Raw genomic sequence first — 27,674 nt, forward strand, 5'->3', positions numbered from 1 at the left:
AAATAAACTGGTTTTCTTTGTCTCTACGAAACTCACAGGGAACATAAAGTGTATGCAATCATAATAATAACAGCTTAAAGCTGAACCTTAAGTGACTGACACATGAAATCCATTTTTTGCTGCTTGTCATTTTTACATATCTAGTACAGTGCCATAGGAAAGGACATGCACTTTGGAATCAGAATATCTAACTATGAAACTGGTTTTACAAGCTCTGATTGTATGATCATGGGCAAGTTACTGTCTCCACAAATATATAGTGCACAATGACATATCATGTATCCCATGCATGTATAATAAGTGATATGTAATAGCAATTACTCACATTCACAACTCCTGCCCCTCCTTACTCTGCTTTATTTTTCTCCACAAATCACATCTAACACGTTTACTTACTGTTTCTCCAACACATTAGGAAATACAATACAAAACAGTTACTGAATGATTTTAGACCAAAAAATGTGGTGGTACAAATAACAGAAACACAAAATTCTCCCTATTTGCAATACATTTGATTGTATTCTTGGGAAAGCACACTCCTGGAAAAAGGTTTTTTTTTTAACCTTAAATTAACACTTTAGAATGTATCAAATTAAAGTATGCACCCAAAGTAAGTTTTAAAATGTCTAGACCCTACACAAAGTATTTTGAAAGATAAAAAGAACTGAAAAAAAACCAAACAAACATACACTTCACTGTGAATAGAAGAATTTACTACAGTTAAAGATGGCAACTGCCTCACGAATTAATCCCCAAATTGGTGCAATCTAAGTACCAATTAATTTTTTTTGGACATAAAACTCTACTTAAATTCATCTGGAAAAATAAACATGGGGAACAGTGCTATAGCTCTTATTTCAGAATTGATATGCACAGAGGAATTCTTATGTCTCTGATTGTTTATCTAGCTTCAATTACATGAAATGTCCTATGACCAGAATAGAAGAAAAAGAAGTAAAGACATCTAAATCAGAAAGGAAGATGTAAAATTACCTCTATTACCACAGATGACATGGTATTACATGTGCAGAACTCTAAAAGATCCCACAAGAAACTGCTGGGGCTAATAAATTCAGCAAAGTTGTAGGACACAAAAATCAGCACACGCAACTGGATGAGTTTATATACAACCAACAATCTGAAAATGAAATTTAGAAAACAATTCCAATTATAGTATCATAAGAAAAAATACTTAGGAATGAATTTAACCTTGGAGGCAAAAGACTATGTACAGCAAAAATTACAAAAAGTTGCTGAAAGGAATGAGATCCTATGTTCATGGAATGAAAGAACATTGGTAAGATGTCCAAATCTACAGATTCAATGCAATTTAACTAAATCCTCAATGATGCTTTGGGCCAAAATACAAAAAAAAAAAAAAAAAAAAAATCCTAAAATTCTTATGGAACCACAAATGATGACAAATAGTCAAAACTATCTTGAAAAAATAAAGCTGGAGCCCTCACACTTCCTTGTTTCATAAAATTTTACAAAGCTACAGTAATCAAAACAGTATGGTACTATCGCAAACACAGACATACAAACCAAAAGAACAGAAAAAGAGAGCCTAGAAATAAACCCACGCGTATCTGGTCAAAAAGGCTCTTTTACAAAGGTCCCAAGACTACACAATGGGGACAGTCTCTTCAACAAATGATGCTGGAAAAACTGTATATCCACATGCAAAAGAATGCAATTGGACCCTTAACTTACATGCACAAAAATCAAATCAAAAGTGGCTTAAAAATCTGAATGTAAGCTGGGCATCGGTGGTTCATTCCTGTAAACCTAGCTACTCAGTAGGCAGAGATCAGGAGCATTGCAGTTCCAAGAGACCCTATCTTGAAAAAAAAACCAACACAAAAACAGAGCTGGCAGAGTGGCTCAAGCGGTATACTGCCTACCTAGCAAGTGTGAGGTCTGAGTTCAAACCCCAGTACAAACCATAAATAAATAAAACTTGAATGCAAGACTGTAAACTATAAAACTCCTCTAAAAACCTCAGGCAAAAATATTTGTAATGTTGGTCTTGGCAAATGATTTCATGGATGTGACACAAAAGCACAGGAAACAAAAACAAATACAGAGAAGGGGGCTTGCAATCAAATGCAAGGAAAGAACAGAATGAAAAGACAAACTATAGAATGGGAGAAAATACTGGCAAACAATGTATCTGAGAACTCACTCCTACAACTCAACAGAAAAAAAGAACTTGATCAGGAAATTACACATGGTTATGAACATTTCTTGTCTTAACGTTTTTACAATGTATACATGTATCTAAACATCATAATGTACACCCATAAGCATATATAAATTTTGTCAATTTTACATTAATAATTCTGAGATTTTTTTAAATAAGCAAAGGACTTGAGCAAACATTTTTTCAAATACATACAAATGGCCAATGGGCATATGAAAAGTTGCTCAAAATTGCTAATCATCAGAGAAATGCAGCTCAAAACTGTAATAAGTTTTCATCTCACATCTGTTCGGATGGTCACTGCTTAAATTAAAAAATAAAAATAGAAAATAACAAGTGTTAGTGAGGATGTTGAAAAATTGGAACCCTGTGCATTGTTAATGGATCTATAAAATCATGTAACCATTCTGTAAAACAGTACTGAGGATCCTCAAAAATTAAAAATAGCAATAACATATTAATCTAGCAATCCTGCTTCTCAGTAGACATCCAAAAGAATTACAATCAGAAGCTCAAAGAAGTATTTGCATCCTCCTGTTCACTGCAGCGCTACTGACAACAGCTAAAAGAAACATCCAAATGTCCACTGACAAATACAAGGCTAAAGAAAATCACTCACACACACACTCACTCTCTTTCTCTCTCTCTCTCTCTCTCTCTAATTTTTTAGCCATGGAAAAGGAAAATCCTGTTACCTACTACAACATCAATGAATGTGGAGAAAAAAAAATGTCAGTTACAGGAAGACAAATACCTTATTTGGTATTTGGGAGTAGATACAATTATACTTTTACACAATTATACTTCTAAAAGTATACAGAGTAGTCAAACTAACAGAAACAAAAAGTAACATGGTAGTAGCCAAGGACTGGAGGGGGGCGGAGTGGAAATGGACAGCTTATGTTCAATGGGTACAAATTTCAGTCTTGCAAGATGAAAAGGCTCTAGAGGTCTGTTGTACAACATTCCTTTAATGGTCAACAATACTTACCTGTAATTCTTAAATTTGTTAAGAGTTATACACCGCAAACATAAATTTTTATCATAATAATTTTTTTGGCAGCTCTGGAGTTTCAATCAGGGCCTTGAGCTTGCTATGCAGGCACTCTACCACTTGTGCCACTTCACCAGCCCCATCATAATAATTCTTAAAATGTCCTAAGGTCAAAGACAAAAATTTATATTGGACAACAGAAAGCAAACAAAGTTTCTTATGTCCACATTACTGGTATTTCACTCATGAATCTTCTAACTTCCACACTATTTTAAACATAGATCTACACTAAATGTAAAGGTTATTTAAAGGCCAGCTTTAATTTAATTTTTCATTTGTAGTACCATTCAAAATATATAATTTCTAATTATTCAATTTCATGCTGTAGAAACAGTAAGTGGAATTAACAGTATCTCAATATCCATGGCTAACATTCCAGAGCTGTGATTCTCTTAAACAAGCTATCTCAAACTACCAAAGTACCAAGAAATACACTGAAGTCCACCAGACTACAAAATAGCCAATGGCTAATTTTAAAAAGATGAGACACTGGTTTAAGTACTTACAATATTGAATCAAATTTTTTTTCTAAAACCAAAGAATCATCACTCACTTTTTAGCACTAGAGATACATTCAAACCCTGATTAAAACCATACAGAATAATTCTATTGACTTCTAAATGCTTCAGTACAAATGGAAAAAAATAATAGCAGTATTAGTATTTTGAAAGAATGAGGATGAAGATGGGTGCTGCTGGTTCACACTTGTAATCCTAGCTACTTGGGAGACTGAGGTCAGAAAGAATGCAGTTCAAGGCTAGCAAATAGTTCGTAAGACCCCATCTCCAAAATAACTATGTAGATGATAAAGCAAGAGCACACAAGGAAGGTATGAGGATAGGTAAGACACCCCAAAAACTAGATAGCATTTGTTGCCCTCAATGCAGAGAAACTAAAGCAGATACTTTACAGCAACTGAGGCCAATGGAACTAGAGAAAAGGTTAGTTCAAGAAGAATTAACTTAGAAGGTAACACACATGTACAGGAAAGCAATGCAAGTCAACTCCCTGTATAGCTATCCTTATCTCAACTAGCAAAAACCTTGGTCCTTCCTATTATTGCTTATACTCTCTCTCCAACAAAATTAGAGATAGGGGCAGAATAGTTTCTGCCTGGTAGTGAGGGGTAAGGGGGGGTAAGGGAGGGAGTAGGGGGGCTAAGGGAGGGGGCGGGAGAAATGACCCAAACATTGTATGCAATATGAGGGCATGGCTCAAGTGGTAAAGCACCTGCTTTGCTAGTATGAAGCCCTGAGTTTAAGTCCTAGAACCTCTAAATAAATAAATGAATAAACAAATAAATGAGAATGAAGAAAATGACTTATCAGGCACATCACCTGATGGAAGTAACTTAAAGGTTATTTGTTTGGCCATCTTTTAGTAAGTGTTGTACATGACTAACAATGCATCACCTCCATTTGCATAAAATTGTTACTGCATGAACTTTGAACTTGGGTTCAACAAGGAGAAGAAATTCCCTTGTCCCTTGCTGAAATTAAGTAGCAAAAGACCAAAATACCCTGATTGGTGTACCAAAGTAGTTTATGTCAAATAATTAGTTTTTGGATTAAAGAAACCATGACCCGACTCCAAAAAAAAAGTCCTAATCCAGTGCAGTGTTTCTTAACCTTGTTTTCCTAATACACCTGCCCATGAAATTTAATGCCATAGATATATGTTTATGCACTGTGTTTATGTCCTGTTTATGTACATATTTGCTTTACACATGAGTACGATATTTTTTCACCTCAAAGAACAATTCTATCCCCTTATTTTAAAATAATATTTAAGAAAACATTCTCTAATGCAAACAAATTATGTGCAGGTAGACAGGGAAGAATAGCTTACCCAAGATTCCTGATTTAACCTGCAAGGTCTTTCTTACTTGGATCAGCTCTTCTTTTGAGAGCCAGGTTTACCTATGAAGCTGATAGAAGACTCAAAACAAGGCAGGTACTCATTTCTAGTGAATTTCTAATATAAATTCTCTCAGTTATATATCCCTTCTGCTCCAGTAAAAATTATGGTAGCCTATCTAGAGTTTATATATGTAAAACAGTAATAGAAGTTGGCTCAAAAAATGTTTTGGGGATAAAGACAGAATAAAGAAACAATACAAGAGTGTAGATTTTAAGGGAACTGAAGAACACAATATTTAAACTTGTACTGACTTTGAGATGTTGGAATTTTCTGGTTCTCTTTTACCAGTTTTGATTTAAAGATAATTTTTTTTGTGGCCCTGATGTATTACTGAGGCTACACAGGCATAAGCCACAGTTATTTAAAACCATGGAAGTATGAGTCCTTAAAACCAAACAATATAGCATAACTGTTCCTCTTATGAAGTCAATTTTAACATATTCTATACCTTTTCCATGTCTCTTGTAACTTATCAGTCACACATTTTAAGTTCTTGTACTCTAAAATCATATGCAGTCACCCCTTCCTTACCTTTGCATGAATTTCAAGTGTAACAGTAAGGTCTTATCAGGGTCTCTCTTCTCCCATGTGTCCTATGTACACTGACTCTTCCTATACTTTCATTCTGAACTGTTAGTATATATTACTGACCTTTTTTTTAAAAAAAAGAAGATAACAAAACAAAAAACCCCACTGTCCACAGAGTAAAATCTAAATCTTACAACTAACATTTAAGGTTCTCCAGAAAGTACCATCAGTCTGTTTTCCACGATGCCCACAAATAGTTTACTGCTCTAGTCAAATTAAACTACAATTTCCCAAACAGGCCTACTACTTCACAATCTGTGCTTTCACACTGTCCTTGTATGAATTATCCCCTATTCTACTAGCAAAATCCTAGCTAGCGCTGAAGGCTCAGATGAACTTGCTTCCTTAATTACCCAAGTGAAATAAGCCTTAGCTCTATATGGAGCCAAGAAGGTGAATTAGAATATACCAACTCCTTTGTCCTATTGATGTTTGTTCACTGATACTCGTTGCCTCGACTATTTCTCAGAGTAAACAATCAAAGGCAGTTACTCAATGACCTGGGAATAAAGTCTTTCTAATCAGTCACCAGCATTCCTTCCCACCACCATCACATCACAGGCATGCACGAGCGAGCACCTGTGCACCTGTGCACTGTTCAAAGGGTGAATCCCTATGCTTAGGCTGCTACTTACAGAAACACTAGTTTCACAGTGAGTTGTAAGCTCCTGGAAGGTATGTATTTATATCTTCCATTCTAACTAAATAAAGTGCTAAATAAGTATTTTTGAAGCTAAATCACTGATGTAAAAATATTTTAAAACATTTTTAAATACTGTAAAATAAGTTTTTTGTCATATACTGTTCTATCTTTGAGCACTATTCCTTTGAGTAAATATCTAATCTGTCCAGTATAGTCAGTATCAAGTCCATAATACAGACTAATATATTAAAGAGTGGCAAACCCATGACTAACCTTTGAAGAATATTATCTATCATAACACTACTCTATTCATGGTGACAATAAACATGAAGCAGCACTGAATAAAAACAACTAGTGGTAAGGGATCTGCTCAAGCACTCAAGGGAAACAGGAAAAGGTGTCAGATAATACTGTCCCTAGTGATTGCCACTCTATGATGAAAGCTACAGAGGGAGAAAGTGCCTGTTCTACTCTTAGGACAGGAAGCTGACAGGATAGGAAAGAAGACTCATAAAGCGTAACTTTGGAGATTCATGAAACATGGTGGGAGGAAGACTTACTGGCTCGTCACACTTTTTATATTTTGCTCTACAATTTAATTAATACATGCTGCTCTCATGGAAACAAAACATAATGCCCTGTTTTCCCACTGAATTTTCCTACTTATCAATCTCAATATTTTCATAGAAATACTATGTGAAAAAGGGATGAATTTCCCCATTTTGAAGAGCTTCTCCTAGAGGTGCTACTTAACTAATCACTCATCTGTCTGTGTTTATAGTCTTTTAATAACTGGTACTGAAAACAAGTGTATCATTCTCCTTTATCTCCCCTATCCCCATTCCTGGAATAGTTTCAACAGGTTTCATTTTTCCATTTACATATATGTGTACATAGTATTTGTACTGTATTCACCCTCCAATACATTTTCCTCATATCCTCCCCCCTACAACTGGTACCAATCCACCCAGACAGGACCTGTTCTACCCTCCTGTTCTATGATTGTGTTTTTAAAAAAATTACATTTTTGTTTAAAGTAGCTATACAGGGAGTTTCTTCGTGACATTTCCATGTATATATGTCACGATCCACCTGTCTCAGCCTCCCAAGCACTGAGATTACAAGCATGTGCTACCACAATATCCCTTGATCCACTTTAAATTTTTGTTCAAAATGAGTCTAAAGAGTTGGCAGTGTTCTTGCTCAACCAGACTGAAGACTACAGAAACAAACTTACAACCGCACAAAATCTGGTTTATTGAAAAAAAACTACATACCAGAGAAGTCTTGGGCCACCTCACCAAAAAAGGGAAGAGTTACTATAAGGTAAACACTCTATGGGGAAGAGAATCACTGAAGTGAAATTTAAAAGAAGTAGTGTTTTGGTGAGCTTAGCGTAAAGTTAAGCTGTATGTAGGACGGAACTGCAAGGTGAAGACAAGGTCCTCCTTCCCTATGGTCTATGAAGTTGAATGTGGGTACTGTGCCCAGAAACTCCTTATTTGTACCTCTGCATCTGGGTTGCAATCAACACTGCTCCTCTGTGTCAATGTAAATAGGATATTCCAGGAAAAGTGTGATGTTTTATTCTTGTTGATGTAATTACACACAGTCAAATTTATGGTAGTCTATGAGAGATTCTCAAGAACAAGTTTCTTAGTAAATAAGCAAGCCACAGTCACTCAAAAAGGGTCATTATAAAACTTTTCAGCTGCACCATTCTGGAGACGAACAGCTTCCCATTGAGCTTGGACTTTTCTGTGTCTGTTATCACACTCACAACACATGGCCCAGCAGATTTTTTTACTCCTAGTTACTTACTTGAGATTTCTGTGACCTAAGATTCCCGTTCTATTTTATTTCAGAGTGTGAAGAACAGCTTGGTAATATACTGAGTACATTCTACTTTTCAGAAAGGAGTTATTAGCTGGTTTATCTTTTGGTTTATTATGCATCAATTTCTCCAAGAATATCCAATTTGAGCAGAAACACTGGTTTTAAAGAATCTTTTATATCACACTACAATGAAATTCACTTATACATTTAATATACATAAAAATCACTTAGCTCATTAAGATGATTCTATCACCAAAGATTTTTATTTACTAAGTCTAGAAAAATGAGGGGGGAAGGGGTAGGAGAAAGGGAGGGAGGAAAAGAAGGAGGAAGAGAAGGAGAGATTTATTCAACATCACTACCAACCTCCCAGGGTGGAGAAAGCCAAATCTGGAGTTGTACTACCAGGGTTCAAAGTCTTGCTCTACACTAATTAGGACAAAGCACTGAAGCTTTCACTACTTCAGGTTCCTTAACTATAAAAAGAAAAGATAATAATGTAGGGATTAAGTGAGTCAATACAAACACTTGATTTGTGTCTGGCACAAATTAACTTTGAATAAATGTGATCTATCAAGTAGCAATAAATGTCATGGTTTAAACTTACTCATCTCCATCTTCCTAGCCTCTATACCTTCCTCATTACTTTGATTTATCCAGCATTTTCTGAGTGCCTACCAAGTGCCCAGTGCAGCAGGCACCAGGAATCTTATGAAGAAAAAGGATATGAAGTTCCTGATCACAAAAATGACTGCAGTACCACCACATTCTCACCAATGGTTCCTTCTATTTTTTAATGCTAAAAACATGCCCTCGTTATGAGAAAAAGATACCAAACTCCTCAGTGAATTGTCATTATGAGACAGTGAGCTCTTTTAGGACAAAGAACCATGTCTTGTTGCTGATAACAAGTGCCTAACCAAGAAGGGGCTTGTAACATAATAGTATTAGTGGCATATTCCTAATTCTTAGCTATGTAACATTTTTCAACTATATTTTACCCACTGATACAATATACCCCATCTACACAAACGCACAACAAAAAAAGTCAATAAATTAACAGCATATTTAACAACAAGGACAACCAACCTTCTCTGTTTGCCCAGAACAAAGGGAAAAGATTTCTCGAGAGATGGCATTTTCACCACTAACACAAGGAAAATCCCATGCAAAATGAGATGAAGTGGTCACCCACTTACAGCTGATGGTATTAGAAAAATAAGTGTAACTACATGCACAGAAAACAAAGGACAAGCAAAAGTTTACAGCTATACAAAGGAGCTATCTCCTAACACTACCCCTCCTAAGCCTTTCCAGAACCTTTCTCCATCATTTACATTCTCTCTCCAAGGACACTGACCTCTTCCACTCAGCCCATGGACAGTCTTTGCAGATCCACATGGGTCCCTTATCACTCTTCACAGCAGATGTCCTTCAGCAGTCAATCCTGTTGCCTTTGCCTCCTCCGTTCATTCCTCATCCCACCACAATCTCTTTTCACCTATGACTCTGCTGAACAAATTACTCTTGCAAAGGTCCATGTTATTCTAAATTCCAAATCAATGGCCTCTTATCAGTTCTCATTCTATCTGACATTTCAGCAACATGACACTAGTGACCCCTCCTTCCTTTTAGAAACTCTGATTACAATTATGATGGAACACCAGCGATTTCCAAATCCACTCCTCCAACAAAAACCTCCTCCTGAGCTCTAGAACCACATGAAGAGGACATGTATACATATCTATACTGTGTCTAAACACTTAATAATCAGCACACCCCAAATGAACATAAACATACACCTCCTTCATTTTACAACCATCCTCTTTCAAATTCTTCTAACAATCTTTGAATCACCTGGTGGGGCAGATTCCATAAGTACTATCAATAACCATCCTTTTCTTCTTGATCACATGGCTGCCCAGCTACAGACACACCTCCCATCCTCTCTTGCATTTGTGTGGCTGTGTAGGTCATTTCTCAGTGATGGAAAGCACTTCCTTTAAAGAAGAAGCTGCTTTTATTAAAATACTTCTGCCTCTCTTCCTGCATGCTAAGAATGGACACACCAGTGACCTAGCATCACAAAAGCTAATGAATGAGTACTCTACTACATGGTGGAAACAGTAAGACAGAAGAAACATGCGTGCCTGAATGACCCTCACTAAACAGAACTAAACTGCTGACCTGGGCTCACCTCAGAGCTATTACATAAGAGAAAACAAACTTCTATCTTACTGAGGTCACTTTAATTTCGGATTGTTTTGTTATAAAAGTTAACCTGAACCCCAGTGCCCTCCCAGTTTTTTGAGAACTAGAGAGAGGGTCTCACTGTAACTCAGGCTGGCTCGGAGCCTGAAATCCTCCCACCTGTGTCTTCTGAGTGCCGGGACTACAGTTGTACGCCACCACATATGGCTTAACACACCTCTTAACTGGTCTCCCTGCTTCCAGTATTAATTTTTAACATTTACTGTGTCTGCCATGTGACTGCCAGCTACCTTTAAAAATATAATCAATCTTCTCTCTAATCATCTCCCATGACTTGCACCTCAGACTTTCTGACATGGAGTAGGCGTCATGATACACAATCTGGCCCTAAGCATCCTTCTAGCTCCCATGTTTTATCCCTCACTCCCACCCCGCACCATCCTCTCCACACATAGACACTTTAGGCTCCAGTATCACTAGACTTCAATACTCTCCAGTATAATAGGAGAAAATAAAATATAACCCAAGTAAAAGATGAAACAAAAAGGTTAATGTTTATTTTAATGCACATTATCATTAAAATTGTAAGTCTCAAGGTTTCTTCTTCATGGGAAGAATTTGAGGAGGCATTAATTATCTAGTGGGGTAAAATGTCTGTACACCACAGCCAATGGGAAGGACAGAAATTTCAACAGCACTTATCCTTTCTCTGCCAAGATCCCAGCCCATCGTGAAGCACTTGCAACCATGTGTAGCACTTGCCTCTTACTTGCTGTGTTCATTCTTACTGGAGAGCACTGCACTTGCTTTGACTTCCTGGAGTGCTCTTCTAAGACTATAACATGACTGTCTTCTTACCACTCAAAGCTCAATCCAAACGTCATCTGCTCTGAGAAGCTTCCCAACACCATGACACTAGCTAACAGAGTCCCCACCACTTTCAACTACATTACCTATTTTAGCTCATGAAATTATTTATTTACATGTTTCTATATTTATTGCACCTGTCAACTAAATGCTAAGCTTCTCAAGGTTAAGACTCATCTGCCTTATTTACCACTATTTGTCTAGCACTTACACCAATGTGTGGCACCTCACAGACAATGAATAAATTCTAATTAAGTGACTGACATGAATAGTTTCATCACAAAATAAAAAGTAAAGGTAAAGAAATCCAATGACTAGAAACAAAGAAATGCTAATTAATAGAAAGAGATCAATTTCTACTCAACAGTAAAGATTTTGTTATAATGATTCCTTTTGAGCAAAAGTATGGGGGGAAATCTGAAAATGTCAGGCGCAACTATCCTAGTACATGGTATTCCAGACTATATCTTCTTAGAAATTTTAAAATGTATACTTTGACTAGCTAGGAATCTGCTGACGAAATATGTATACAAGGACAAAGGACATCCTTGTAGGTACACAGCAATGTTGTTTCTAACTGTGAAACTTAAATGTTCTCATCATGAGGGACTCACTAAGTAACTGATTTATACAACTGAATACTATGCAGGCAACTAAAAGATGGTAGTGTAGAAATACTAACATGGAAAAATATTCCTGATACACTTTCCAAATGAAAATAAGCAGACTTACACAATGAGCATATCAGATCTATAAAGCACACTCATATGCAGGCCTAGCCAGGCCTGTTCTAAGCCTACGGACATGGTAAGAAATGAGCATAAACGCAAACAAAGGCATCAGAGCAAATAACTGCCTTTCCTAGTAGCTGCTACACTGCTCACTGAGTGCTGGTAATGCCCCTTCCCTGTGCCCAGTGGCAGAAATGGTAGCCAGCCATATCATTTCCAGCACTGACCACCATGACGGTTACCACTGTGAGGCTGGTGGAAGCTCTAGGAAGCTGTTCCAGTTCAAGGCATCCTTGTCTTCCTTACTCTTGCGATGCCTGTTTACTGGTGTGGTAGAACGAAACAATCCATCTAAATCTAAGCAGTCTATTCTTGCTTGTTTTTAAATTCCAACCAGCCATTCCTGACTGCTTAGTTAGGTGCATATAATGAGCATGTATATGCATGTAGATGTGTGGCTGTTTCTACACACACACAAAAAACCTGAACAAAATCACCAAAAAGTTGACAGTGGCTACAGGAGTGACAGAGTAATGAATGACTTTAGTTTCTTCTTTTTGTTTAATTGTATTTTCTACAACGATCAATCATTGTTTTTGCAAATAACTCCAGAAAAAGTATAGATGGGCGGTTTATCAAAGGACACTTGAAAAGAGCAAATACAAATTTAAGCCACATGGGTAAGACTAGAAGCCACAGGAGACACCTTTAACCTCATATTTAAGCAATTCTGTTAATATGTCTTGCTTTCATTTAGCTTCACGTTAAAACTGTTCATTAGCTGTTAAAAAGAGAAAAAAAGAAGCTGAGGTGTAATTTTTTTTTTTCAGTCCTTTTTTTGGACTACTGGGGTTTGAACTCAGGGTCTCATGCTTGCTAGGCAGGTGCTCTATCACTTGAGCCACTCCACCAGCACTTTTTGTTGGGTACTTTCAAAATAGAGTCTTGCTTTATGCCTGGGCCAACCTGGACCTTGATCCTCCTATTTGTGCTTCCCTATGTAGCTGGAATTACAGGCACAACCACTGTGCCCAGTCATTGGTTGAGATGAAGGTCTCATGAACTTTTTGCCCAGTTTGGCCTCAAACTAAAATCCTCTGAATTTCTGCCTCCCAAGTAGCTATGATTACAGGTTTGAGCCACTGTGGCCAGCTTCAAAGTGTAAATCTTCAAATCTATCATGTTCTACCTATTTCAGATTTAAGTTTTAGTTTCAAAAAGGAAAAAGACTGGCAACCAAAATTCTAACTGAAATAAATGTGAGCATAACAGCACCCATGAAGTAGTCCTGTCCCCACACTATACCACCCGAGTCCCAGGGTGTGCTAAGAGTCAATGCACAGAAACATCACATGCACAAAGCAGGAGGCCATTGGTGAGATCCACGCTGAGGGACAAAGACCAAGCTTCCTCAACGATAGTGCCGAAGACTTGGGGAAACACAGGCACAAAAGAAATTTGAACCGTGGCGCTTATTTTCAATGTGCGGACCTTATATGAAGAAATTCTTATTATTCTGAGCACCTTGTCTCAAGCTACAACCCCAGCAAGGATCAAAGTTCAGGGCAAATTCTGGCAAAAAAGATAGCAAGACCCTATCTCAAAGAAAAAGCTTGGCATTGATGGTGCACACCTGTCATCCCAGCTATGGAGGAAGCATAGGTAGGTAGGATGATTGTGGTCTGAGGCAGGCAGGGCTAAAAACTGCAAGACTCTATCTGAAAACATAACTAAAACAAAAATGGCTGAGAGTGTGGCTCAAATGGTAGAGCACTTGCCTTGCAAGTCTAAGGCCCTGAGTTCAAACCCTAGTACCACCAAAAAAATTCTTACTGTCAATGGTACTGTGCCATATTTTAAAATCATGTAGCTCATCCATTTCGAGTATACAATTCAATGATATTTTCGATACATTTACCATGTTTTGCAACCATCACTATATATCTGTCTTAAAATATTTCCATTACCTCTGAAAGATTCCACATGTACACTGACTGCTCATCCATCCATCTACCCCTAAAGTTCTACAAGCTACATTTCCATTCTATAGATCTGCCCTTTCCAAACATTTCATATAAACAATTGCACAACAGGTGGTCTCTGCTGTGTCACTCCTTTCATTTCACACACTGCTCAGTTTATCTAGGCAAAGTATGTATAAGTAACTTCTTTTTAACACAAAGTTGTATTCCACTGTACAAACACAACACATTTTGTCTATTCATTTACCAATTAGGATATCATGAGTAACACTGCTAGGAACACGTCTATGTGGAAGGTGTGTGTGGACACATAGAGTGAACTGCTGTGCCATTATGGCAGATCTGTTTTAACATTTTAAGAAAGTGCCAAACTGTTTTCCAAAGTGGAAGCACCATCTTATGTTTCATCAGCAGTGTATTAGGGTTCTTGTTTGTGGTTATATTTTCAGTTCTTAACCTCTGTATATACTGAATTTTTTTCTCCCTTTTCTGGTGGTACTAAAGTTTGAACTCAGGGCCTTGAGCTTGCTCAGCAGGCACTCTACCTCTTGAGCCATACCTCCAACCCACAGGGAAACATGAAAGGCTGAAATGATCTGATTGAAAATAACCAGAGGGTGTGGGAGGGCTCTATGTATGATGAAGTGAGGACAGTTAGTCATTCCTGGGTAAATGTAGCAGTGGTAGTAGTAAAATCAGCCACTTACAAGACAGTGAGCATTTATCACATACTCTATGCCAGGCCTACTGGCTTTAGATATATTAGCCCATCATAATCCCTATAAAAGAAAGAAATACAGAAACCTTAAAGTAATGTGATGAAGTCTAGACTAGAGTCAGAATAGCCTACCTTTAGAGTCTGTGCTCTCAACCACACAGCCACACTTGCTAGTAAGTAAACATTTCTCTCAAGATAAAGCAAACTAAAACAAAGAAATTAAACATTAAAATTCAGGTGGCTTCTATGAAAATATAAGTAAGAAATCCAATGTTAAAGTTACATCTAATATATATAGTAAAAACCTTTGTTATTTCTTAGTGGTACAATATGAACAATTTTAATTTTCTTTCTTTTATTTAACTTTATATTCTACTTTTAACACATTGATCAATGTATTGATATTGAACATGTGGTGTTCAAGATTGACCGCATCACAACTCAAACATTACATGAATCAGAAACCAATGGACTTGATGAACAATAAGACTTTTAAAGTTTATAATATTGTAAAGGAAATTTTAAGATGTACTGGATGAGTTCTGTGGGCGAGGCCCAAATTTGATTAAAACCTGGAAACAAAGAACCATAAGTTCAGAATAACAAGAGATCTATTGTGAGAGCATCAACAGAGCTATGCCTTCAGGTGTCCCTTGTCATCATTCTGGGACAGAGGAGACTTCCTGAAAGAGAAGATACGCAACTGACTTGAGGGATTGATGTAAGTACTTCTGACTAGAACCATGCCATTCATTAAGTAATACAGCCACTTTACTGCCAAATCTCATTTCTTTTTTTTTTTTTTATTCATATGTGCATACAATGTTTGGGTCATTTCTCCCCCCTGCCCCCACCCCCTCCCTTACTACCCACCCCACCCCTTCCCTCTCTGCCCCACCTCCTCGATACCCGGCAGAAACTATTTTGCCCTTATCTCTAATTTTGTTGAAGAGAGAGTATAAGCAATAATAGGAAGGAACAAGGGTTTTTGCTAGTTGAGATAAGGACAGCTATATAGGGAGTTGACTCACATTGATTTCCTGTGCGTGTGTGTTACCTTCTAGGTTAATTCTTCTTGATTTAACCTTTTCTCTAGTTCCTGGTCCCCTTCTCCTATTGGCCTCAGTTGCTTTTAAGGTATCTGCTTTAGTTTCTCTGCATTGAGGGCAACAAATGTTATCTAGTTTTTTAGGTGTCTTACCTATCCTCATACCTCCCTTGTGTGCTCTCGCTTTTATCTTGTTATCTAAGTCCAATCACCTTGTTGTGTTTGCCCTTGATCTGATGTCCACATATGAGGGAGAACATACAATTTTTGGTCTTTTGGGCCAGGCTAACCTCACTCAGAATGATGTTCTCCAATTCCATCCATTTACCAGCGAATGATAACATTTTGCTCTTCTGCATGGCTGCATAAAATTCCATTGTGTATAGATACCAAATTTTCTTGATCCATTCGTCAGTAGTGGGACATCTTGGCTGTTTCCATAACTTGGCTATTGTGAATAGTGCTGCAATAAAAATGGGTGTGCAGGTGCCTCTGGAGTAACCTGTGTCACAGTCTTTTGGGTATATCCCCAAGAGTGGTATTGCTGGATCAAATGGTAGATCAATGTTTAGCTTTTTAAGTAGCCTCCACAAATCTCATTTCTTTTTGTGCCTCAGATTTCACCAAATCTGTGATTTAAGTACCCTGCTTAAATTTTTTGACAAATTGAAGAGTAAGATTCAGGGAAAACAAAGAAATCTTGTCTCGTGGAATTAGAATGTAATTAAGACTACTCAAACTCTGTAAATATCTATAACTGAAACAGTGCTCTTTACTCGTTGTAATTCAGTGTGTTCCATTACAACCAACCAACACATCCTTAAAACTGCATCTTAACAGTACTTCTAAGAGGTTTACTGATGATATAAGTCAAGGGTAGGCACATTATAATAATAGATGGTTGGTTTTCTAAGAATGGTTTTCCAGGTAAGAATGGTTTTGTATATTTTGGGAGGATCATAATGGCCCACAAAATCTAAAGTACTTGGGAGGTAGTGGAACGGGGTTTCTGATAGATGAATAGAAGTACTTAGCTCAGGAAGATGTGGGTTTTGATTCTCCACAGGAAGAAAAAGTTGAAGCAGACAAACTATATGAAGCAGTCCTAAGGGACTTTACAATAGTTATTTTTGAGTTGAAAGTTAATTATTAAGACATCACTGATGCATAGGTGTGAGAGCTAGGCGTGCTGAGAAAACTGAGTCAGAGGCCTGAAGTTTGGTGCCCAAGTTCACAGAGCAAGGCGGTAGGAGACAAAGGACTAGACACTTCTTAAATCCTCAAATCAGTGCTTCCCACTGCATCACACTGCCTCTTCAACACAGGACAATGTTAACTTAGTAACACTCCACTACAGACTTGTCACAAGTTAGTTCCATGGAATTCAGAAGGAACAAAATCTCTTCAGGAGCTCCCATCCTTCCCCCAATTATCAATTACTTTTCAGGAAAGAAACTGAGCAAGGTGCTTGCTAGTCTCAAAGAGGCGGAAGAAAGAGCAGACAATCAGTTCTATTTCCAGAAGATGCTGAGAAAAATAAGAGAATGTTAACCAAACATTATTAGAATAAGCCTTAGCCTTGTGGGTGGCACACACCTATAATCCCAGAACTCTAGGAATAGAGGCAGGAGGATTACAAATTCAAGGTCAGTCTATACTACATACCGAGTTCCAGGCTAGCCTGAGCTACAAAGTAAAAGCCTGTCTCACTAAACTAAAAACAAAACAAAATAACATAAGCCTTGAAATATTCAGTAACTTTTTAGCAATAAGAAATATCAAATTTCAAATAATTTACCTGGTTCCAATTTTATTACTTTAATTGCTGCTAATTCACCGGTGTTAACATTCCGTGCCTAGAAGAAGAAAAGAGATTATGATGAAAAAACTTTCTAAAATGGCATTTTAGCTTACTGTTTACTTTCAATTACACAGAAATATTTTAAAGCAAGAAATACAGAAGTGATTTATATTTACAAACAAACTACCATATCCTTCACAAGACTGCAGCATTAATTAAATATAAACTTAATATTGGCAGTAACAACAGCTAACACTCAGACCTTAGTATGTATGTACAGACACTATTCTAAGTGATTTTATATTAATTCATTTGATCCTCACAGCACTCTTAAGAGGCAGAAACTAATATTACACCTATGATGCAAAGGATGAAACAGAAGCATAGAGAAATTAAAGAGCTTGTCAAGGTCATATACTGGACGAGTGACAGTCCTAGGATTCAAACCCAGGCAGACTCCAGACTTTATAGTGCAATGCAATGCATTATAAGCACTGCATTACACAGCCATTCACTGTAAGTCTGGTAAAATTTTTGAGGTGATTAACATGCCTTAAATTTTTTTCATTTAAAAACCTTAATCTTGCTGGAGACATGGTTCAAGTTGTAGAGCACCTGCCTAGCAAGCACAAGGCCCTAGTTCAAACTCAGTACCGCAAAACAAAACAAAACCAAAAAGGTAGACTATGACAAGCTAATGCAATCACATAATTATGAAAAAATGCTCCCGTGCATCCTTTTAAGCCCATGTCATGTACGGTACAGTCAAATAAGTGGATTTAACACAAACATATTTTTGCAAGCTACATATTTTAAAAAATCAAGTCATAATATTAGATTTATGGTATTAACAACTGCAGAATTATATCTAAATAAGCAGAATCTATCTTTTGATTTGCATAAAAATGGCAATAATTCTTTGCCAATTTAAAATGCTTCATAACCGGATCAGAATTTTCAAAATGGTACTTTAAACTATTAAGTGAAATGTAAACTAGTTTTCATATCCAACCCTGCAGAGCCATACATGCAATTCCCTGGTCACAGAAAGATCTGCTCACATGACCAGGATTCCTCCTACTTGCAGTACTGGATTGGTGAAAAAAATCTGTGGATCACGTGACACCATTAACAAAGGAATCCTGCTAAGAATACCAGGGCATTAAAAATATCAGCATATACCTAAGAAGGTGGATAGGAAGCACAGCCGTCACTAAAAACACAAGACTTAATCTCTTAACTTGAAGAACAAAGACATTAAAAAGATCTCCAATCTCCCCATACAAATTAAAAAATCAAAATGTAATTTTCAGGGAAAACTCATTTTCAAAATTATTTCTTCCCCATAATTTATTTAAAAAAAAAACTTTTATGCCCACTTAGAGGCAATACAAGCCAAATCTGGACACTTATTTAAACTAAATTTAAATTCCCCTTAAATGAAACAGATGTTCCAAACAGCACCGGATTAGTAGTATCTGTTCCTTCCCTAGGATGAAGAATTATATAAACAATGCTCATTCTGGGAGTGCCTGTAAAGGAGGCAGACTATACCCAGAAAGCATTCAGCTCTAGTCAGAAAGCATCTCAAACACTACCACGTGCCTATCCTCCTCATCTTTCCTCCTCTATACTCCATCCTTCAAGCCACATCTTATTTAGGATTTGTTCAAATAAGGAAAGGTGCTCCTCTATAGTCGCAGCATTTTAAAATCAGACCATGGGTTATTTTTTGATGTTTGCTTATGTGTTAAATTCAAAAGAAGTTCAGAGTATTGGTGATTCTGTTATGCACAGTAGAGAAATATAAGCTCATACAAAGCTAGGGTGATTGTCTGCAGCTGAACTTTTACTCCCAGTGACCACAGGAGGGCACACTTTCTATTGACAAATTGTGTGTCCAAAATGATTGCTGTTCACATCATACTAGGCCAAGAGCAGACTTACTAATAGTTAATACCAACACACAATTAGCAGAAAAATAATGATTGATACATAGTTTACCAAAGTCAATGTTTACTACGGCTTGATTAGTGAATGCAGTATTTCAAATGATATATCAGGACTTTCTAAAGGATAAAAGTTTCAAAATTATGATTCTTTAGAGTGAATAAAATACTAGACAACTAAAATTATTACTGTTCTTTTTGCTTTCTATGCTGTCTGAAATATTTTCCAACATGCAATTTATTTGGCATTGAGACATTTCACAAAAAAAGGGAAGGGAGAGTTAAAAAAAAAAAAAAAGAAACCTCAGGAAGCTTCAATTTCTGAGCCTTACCTCATCAAAATTCATGTTTATTAATGAAGGGTCTTTAAAGCATTATTAATATTATGCAAAGCATGGTGGTACACACCTGCAATCCCAGCACTCCCAGCAGGGAAGATGAGGCAGGAGGATCTCAAGAGGGGTTTTCTTTTGTTTGCTTTTTTTTTTGTGTGGGATTGGGGTTTGAACTCAGGGCTTTGCACTTGCAAAGGAGGCACGCTACCAGTTGAGCCACACCGCCAAGTCCATTTTGCTCTGGTTATTTTTTTGCAGATGATGTCTCAAGAACTATTTTCCTAGGCTGGTCTTGAACTGAATCCTCCCGATCTCAGCCTCCCAAGGAGCTAGGATTATAGGCATGACCCACCAGTGCCTGGCTTGGAGTTTGAGGCCAGTCTGGGCTACATATTATTCTTACTTGCAACATGCTGGCACCCTGGGTTGGTGAAAATCTGAGAATCACCTGACAAGAGCTGTTAGCACCATTAACAAAGAAATCCTTCTAACAACACCAGGCTTGTCTTCTTTCAAAGAATGCTTACTCAATCATTTATTCCCATTCCACCTCTCCAGGGGCTGGAGGTGAACCCAGGGCCTTCAGAATGCTGGGCAGGCACTCAACCACTAAGCTACACTCCATTCCCCATCTTTTCAAAAGAAAAACTTTTTTTTGAGGTACTGGGATTTGAACTCAGGGCTGTGCACTTTGCTAAGCAGGTGGCTCTACAGCTTGAGCCACTCCCCCTGCCCTCTATTTCTTTTTTTTTGTATTAGCATATTATAATTGCATTAGAGGTACATTTACAAAAGTGCTCACAATGTATCTTAGTTAGATTCAGTCCCTCCATCTTTCTCCTCCATCCCTTCTTAGAACAGTTTCAATCAGTCTCACTGTTCCATTTTCATACATGAATAGTTCTTCCACCATATTTGCCCTCCTCCACCCTTTTCTTATGCCCTCTCCCCCTCCCACTGGTACCAACCCCCGGACAGGACTTGTTTCACCTTCCTGTCCTTCATTTTTTTTTAAAAAAAGACATTTTTCTTTGTTTATGATGATTACACAGGGAGTTTCATTTTACATTTCCTTATGTGTATACATGTATTATATCCTGAATTGGATCATCCCCTCCATTATTCTTTCCACATTAGTCCTCTTCTTAACATTTAGTTTTTGCATGTTCCATATTCATACTTGTATAGAGAGTACATCACCCATATTCTTTACTTTCTTCATTTACACCCCTGCCCCGTTAGTGCCCTCTCCTTAGGGTAACCTGTTTTACATTCTTATTCTTTACTGTTTAGGTGTCTGTCTGCTGTTCAGTGGGATTTTTGCCTTGGTATTTTACCTGTAATGTATTGTGTTTAAGTCAATTTGATCCTCCTCCAATGTACTTCCTAACCCCTTCCCCAATCCTGTATTGTTCAACAGTTTCCAGTGTGTTTTGTTGTGTCTTGTTTCTACACAGATATGGTGTATTTCATTGTTATTTGCTATCTTTCTCTCCTTCTATTCCTCCTCCCTTAGTCTCCTCTATTAGCCCCACTTTGGGATGCATGTTCTGTATATATTTATATGCATATATTGTATTGCTGTATTTGTGTAGGGCCTATATGCCATATGTGAGAGAAAACATGTAGCCTTTGGCTTCCTGAACCTGGCTAACTACTTAAGATGATGTCTCCAGTTCCACCCATTTATGGTTGAATAAAATTCCATTGTATATAAATACATTTTCTTAATCCACTCATCAGTAGTGGGGCATCTTGGCTGTTTCCACAGCTTAACTGTGAATAATGCTGCAATAAACAAAGGTGTGCAGGTGCCTTTATTGTTACCTTATGTTCCTTCAGCCCTCTGTTTCTTGATGGTGTCCTTTCAGGAACAAATTTTTTAATTTTGGTGAAGTTCAATCTGGCTTTTTTTGTCATTACTCTTAGTGTTGTAGTTAAGAAACTTAAGGTCACAAAGATTTCTTTCCTGAATTTTCTTCTAACAATTTTATAGTTTTAGCCCTTACATTTAGCTCTCTGATCCACATTTAGTAAACTTTTGTATGGTGTCAGGTGGGGCTCTGATTTCACTCTTCTGTGTATAGATATTGAGCTGTGAAAGTCAGCATTTTATCTATAAAACCCTTTATTATCTGGCCATCTCTACAGTCCCTCTGTATGCACTTTATGCTCTGGCCAAACTGAACAACTTGTTGCTCCTCAATGAGATCCCACACTCTGCCAGCTCCCTCCTCTGGTCTAGCTCCCAGTCATCATTTCAAGCTCAGCTTAGGTGATCCTGACCCAGGTTCTACACCTGATTCTGACTTAGCCCCCCATACCCCCTACACACATACATACACATGCACTCCTAAAGATCTGAACTCAGAATACAGGAGAGCTTATAAACTCCTATAATTTCAAAGCTGTTCCAGAATTTGGTTTGGGTCAGTGAGCCTCTGAAGGCTATTCAGATTAGAACCAGTTTGGTAAAGGATTTTTATACTGAATGCTAAGCTATCTTCAACTATCAGAAAAGTATTCCTTAAATGTGGGACTGCTGGTAACTAATACAACCAAAAAGCAATAACTAAAAGCCAAAAAGTATGCTAGGTACTATATAAGTGAGTTAAAGACAGTCATTATTAAAAAGAAAAAAAAAGAAAATCTAACCACCTACTATATACTGAGCACCTCAGGGTTATCTAAGCTTACTAGGTAGAAGGGGATGCTCAGTGAATACATGAAAAAAGGTTCTGAAATGAGAGTTAAGCAATGAATGCAAAAACCAGTATGGGCTCCCTAGGTAATAGATAATGGGATTCTCAGCAAGCACTTTCCTGTGTACTCTTCCAGATCCCTCTGCCCCAACTTAAAGACAAGAAGATGTAAATAGATTATTTCTAAGGTTCCTTCTCATTCTAAGATAATGCTTACATCAAATAACTTCAGTATGAACAGATTCCAAATACTAAACCAGATGGCAGGTTATATGAAAATCATAAGGAGTTTAAATACAACACAAAACACTGGCATTTATTCTGAATCAACAGATATAAAATGGGACTCAGGAATCTGGGTATTTCTGATACACAGCCAAGTTTGAGGACCTGAACTAAAGCACTGTGCAATTGGAGTTTTATAAAATCGAGCTACCAACTTCTAAGTCTGAAAGGGTGTCACAGATGGCTTCATGAAGGTGATATCATTTATGCAGAAGTTTGAAAGACAAGACAAACCACAACATAGGAAAGGGATGAGAAAAGAAAGGTCTAGAAAGAAAAATATGAGCAAAGGCCAATGGACAGCCAACAGAGACTATTTTGAGTGTAATGGGAAGGCAAATGACAGGGTGCCTCCCACACAAACATTCCCTTCCAAAGGGAGATGGGTAAGCCACTCTCTGCTTAAAGTGACAGTTTTATGTTTGCTTTCCACAGTTAATTGGACTAGATATGTGCCTGTTGCAAAGCAAACCAGTTCACAGGGATGACAGAGTGATGTCAATTCCTGATCTGCCCAGGACACTCCTAGTTTATGTGGACTTTCCCGGCATTATTATTAATAGTCATTCTCAAACTATTAAGATGTTATTTAATTTAGGTGATAAATTTTAAGGTCAATCTACCAATAAACCCTGAGATGACATGAACAAAGGAAACAGGACATAAGAATCTCTAAAAATAAGGTTATCCTGCTTTTATAAATAAACTTCTATTAGTACATGGCCATGTTCCTTTATTAGGTACTGTCAATGGCTGCTTCCACAATACAATGGCAGAGCTGAGTAGCTGAGATGGAGAGCAAATAGTTTGCTGACCCATGCTCTGAAACAGCACTGTCCAAAAATGTAATGTATCTGCACTGTCCAATATATTAGCTCTATGCCACATGGACCTACTTGAAATGAAGCTAGTATAACTGAATAACTGAATTTTGTTCAATTATATGTATATATGTAGTAAATATTTAAGATTGGGGGGGAGTTAAGTTTTTGGCAGTACTGCAGGGTTGAACTTGGATTACAGTAGCCCACCACCATGCCCAGACACTGGTTGAGATGGGGTATCACAAACTTCTTGCCCAGGCTGGCCTGGAACCATGATGCTTTTGATCTCAGCTATAATCCTATAGCTAGGATTATAAGGTTAAGCCACTGCACCCCTCCAGTTTTAAATTTTTTTAACCAGACAATAAAATGGATTTTTTTGGATACGGTTGTATAGTTTAACACATACATAGATGTCACCACCACCATTGGGAAACAGACAAGTCCTATCACCATGAGAACTGCATCTGTACTTAAATCTTCCCTAAGCCCAGGCAAGTACTCATTTGTTCTCTGCCACTATGGATTTTTGTCCTTTTGAAAATGTCATTGAAATCATTCATTATGTAACCTCTTCAGAGTCTTTTTACACCAAGGTGTTTATGTACAGTTAGTTTGTTCTTTTTTATTGCCAATCAGAGTTCCACTACATGGATATACCACAGTGTATCCGTTTACCTGTTAAAGAATATATGGTCTGGAAACAGTTGCTTTTTCATGTTTGCTTCTCTCTCCTATCTTCTCTCTTCCATTTGTCTGTCTATCTGTCTCTCTCTCTCTCATCTCTCCCTCCTCTTTTTCCTTTCCCTCTCTCTCTCCTTCCCCTACTCCAGTGCTGAGGATTGAACTCAGAGTCTCATGCTTGCTGGCAAGTGCTATACCCTCAATCTACAGGACACCTGTGTTGTTTTCAGTTTGGGGCAAGTATAAACATCTGTGTGTAGGTTACATAAATACTCAGGAGTGGAACTGGGTCCTATCATGTGGTTCATATGTGTTTAATTTTATAAGAGATCGTCAAACTATCTGGAATAGCTGTGGCATGTAGTCCCAGCTACAGTGGCTGAGGGTTCTAGCTGCCCGTCTTTGCAGTTGGGATTGTATTTGTTTTAGCCATTCCAATAGGTGTACAATGGGATCTCATGGTGGTTTTCATTTCCATTTCACTACTGGCTAACAGACTTTGAACACCTTATTCATGTGTTCATCTGCCACCCTTCAATGAAGTGTCTTCCAGTCTTTTGTCCACATTTTAATTGGGATGGTCATCTTCTTACTCAGTTTTGAGAAGTCTTATACATTCTAGATACAAGTCCTTTGTCAGATACATGATTTGTAAATATTTTCTCCCAGTCTGGACTTGTTCTTAGTTTTCTGAACAGTGTATTTCAGGAACTGAATTGTGCCCCCATCACCCCCAACCAAATTCATATTTTGAAAACCTAACCCCCAATGCCTTAGAGAGTATTAGGAGAAAGGGTGTTTAAAAAAGTAATTAAAGTTGTATGACATCACAGAGGTGGGTCCTAATCCAATATGACTGATATCCTTACAGAAGAAGAAGGAACACCAGAGATGTACACACAGAGAAAAGGCCATGGGAAGACCCAGCAAGAAGGCAACCATCTATAAGCTCAGGAAAAACCAATCCTGTAACACCTTGAGCATATGTTAAATGCTACACCTTCCAGCCTCCATTACCATATGAAAATAAATTTCTGTTGTTTAAGCCGCTCACATCTCTGGTGTTTTGCTATGGCAGCCTTAGCAAACTACACACAAAGCCCCCACAGTTTAATTTTTACTAAGTCCAATGTATCTCCAATTTTATTTTATGGGTTATGCTTTTGGTATCATTCTAAGACACTTTTGCTTAACCCATGTAACAAAGATCTTCTGTATTTTATTCTAAAAGTTTTTATACTTAGATTTACCACAAATTTTGACCTAATTTTTAAGATGTGAAGTTTAGGTTGAAAGTTGTTTTGCTTCCTTCCTTTTTGTTTTGGCATTATGTCCAACTGCTAGAATTCCAGTTATTGAAGAGAAAATCCTCCCTCCGCTTAACTGCCTTTCATCTTTGTCAAAGTCAATTGATTATATTTGTGTGAGTTTCTTTCTGGACTCTACATTGATTTATATTGATCCACTGATCTTGTGTCTATCCATTACCAATAACACAGTCTTGTCTACTAAAACTTCATTGTAAGCCTTAAAAATCAGGTTCTGTGATTTTCCCCAACATTTTCTTTTCAAAATTGTCTTGTCTATGCTAGATGCTTTGCCTTCCCATGTGAATTTCAGATTCACCTTGTTTTGGTTTAAAAAAAAAAAACATGGCTCAAGTAGCAGAGCCAAAAAAACAAAATTCCCATTTAATCTATAGATCAATAGATCAACTTGGAGAGAATGAGTATCTTTACTATGTAGAGTCTTCCAGTTCATGAATACAACTGGCAGATGTGTGTATTTAGGTTTTCTCTGACATCTCATCAGTGTTTTGCAGTTACCGGAACAAAGATCCTATACACTATTTTAGTAGTACATGTAGCTACTAACAACTGTTTTAGATAGAACAGCTCTAAAAAGTTTGAAATTGGAAATACTGAGAAATAGAATCGCCATGTGAAATGATGCTATAAACTGTTCCAGTATCACAGGCAGCAAGACTTTGGGCAGATTAGAGTTTTAAAGATGCAGAGAACAGATGTATAAAGAAAAATAAGAGATATGAGAAAAGAACAGATCTCCAAACTGCCTCAAGTTTCTGACAACTTTCCAATTCCATATCACATGTTATCTTTGCATTGCCTCTCTTTTCTTGGAGCAATTTGAATGGCTCTTTGTTTCTTGAAGCCAGATAATTAAAGATCGAGGACTATATGACCCTAATTTCAAAAGTGAAAAAAAAAATAGATTGAGACTCTTGTACTAAATTTAAAAAATGCACTTAGCAGACAGTGATTGGATATAAACATGGAAAATAATCTGTGAGTGATAAAACAGTACAAGCAGTTCCAAAATGTATCCAGTTCTATTTCAAAGTTTTATTTTGAATTAAAAATAGACTTGTCCTGTATTAATAAGACTTTTGAATGGTGTCTTGCAGATCACAAATAATCGATTTAACTAATAAAATGGGTAAAATTTAGCAGTGGCATTGAGCCTAGGAAAGGATAAGGGACCAGGCCACCAAATTCCACCTTCGAAATGCAGGAGCAGCAGCAGCAGCATCTCCAGCCAAATGGTGCCCACACTCCAGTGTCCATAAAAATCACCCAGACCTTTCCTTTGAAATATGTTAGACTAGTTACAAAATATGTTAGACTAGATACTTGAAATATGTTAAGACTAGATACTCTTCCACCACAAATACCTAGTTATGGTGGAGAAGGAACAACGAGCACTCTGTTAAAAGCACTGCTGAACTAAAAAAAAAAAAGTCCACAGGAGGCAAAAATCAGAGAATATAGTAACTAGTTAAAAGAAACATCTGTTGGGCTGAAGGTATAGCTTGGTGGTACAGTGCCTATATTTACTGAGTGTAATCAAGACTGGTAAGCAAAAGCTAAAGCTACAACCTTATTTTAAACTTAGAATCCAGACTTGAATTTTGATTTTCATTAGATATAGTGAAAGTTGGAATTGAGACTACTACATAAAATCATAATGACCTTGCAGGGTTACACACCTCAGTGAATGCATAGGTGAGAGAAGGCTCTGTGCACTGACGAGAGAGTGAATAAAAAGCAACTTGCCTGAATCAGGCCTTCACCAGAACAGGAGAAGTATCTCCCATAGAAATTCTAAATTATAAGCCTGTCCTTGGCTACAATAGAAGTTAAAAGTCATACTTCCTGTGAGGTACAAAAGTCTCAAACCAGGAAATGAATTGAAGCTATCTCTGCCAGAAACAGAAGCAATTTATCTGGAGAGAAATGTATCTTCAACTCACACATTCAGGAGATTCTGCTTAG

At 37.4% G+C, this 27,674-nt stretch overlaps 1 protein-coding gene across 6 annotated transcripts in view; it reads right to left on the bottom strand.

Moving 5' to 3' along the window:
* Map4k3 (mitogen-activated protein kinase kinase kinase kinase 3) overlaps positions 1–27,674 on the bottom strand; it is a 170,476-nt gene that overhangs the window by 100,755 nt on the left and 42,047 nt on the right. For 5 of the 6 annotated variants that reach the window (XM_074049547.1, XM_074049546.1, XM_074049548.1 and 2 more), the window contains exon 2: positions 17,600–17,657. In XM_074049547.1, coding sequence (XP_073905648.1) covers positions 17,600–17,657 — 58 coding nt within the window. Of the gene's footprint in view, positions 1–993; positions 1,017–17,599; positions 17,658–27,674 lie in introns of those variants that run through there. The other variant, XM_074049550.1, reaches the window with a different exon arrangement.

This window comes from Castor canadensis, chromosome 12 (genome assembly GCF_047511655.1).
Source record: "Castor canadensis chromosome 12, mCasCan1.hap1v2, whole genome shotgun sequence".
Classification (NCBI taxonomy): Eukaryota; Metazoa; Chordata; class Mammalia; order Rodentia; family Castoridae; genus Castor; species Castor canadensis.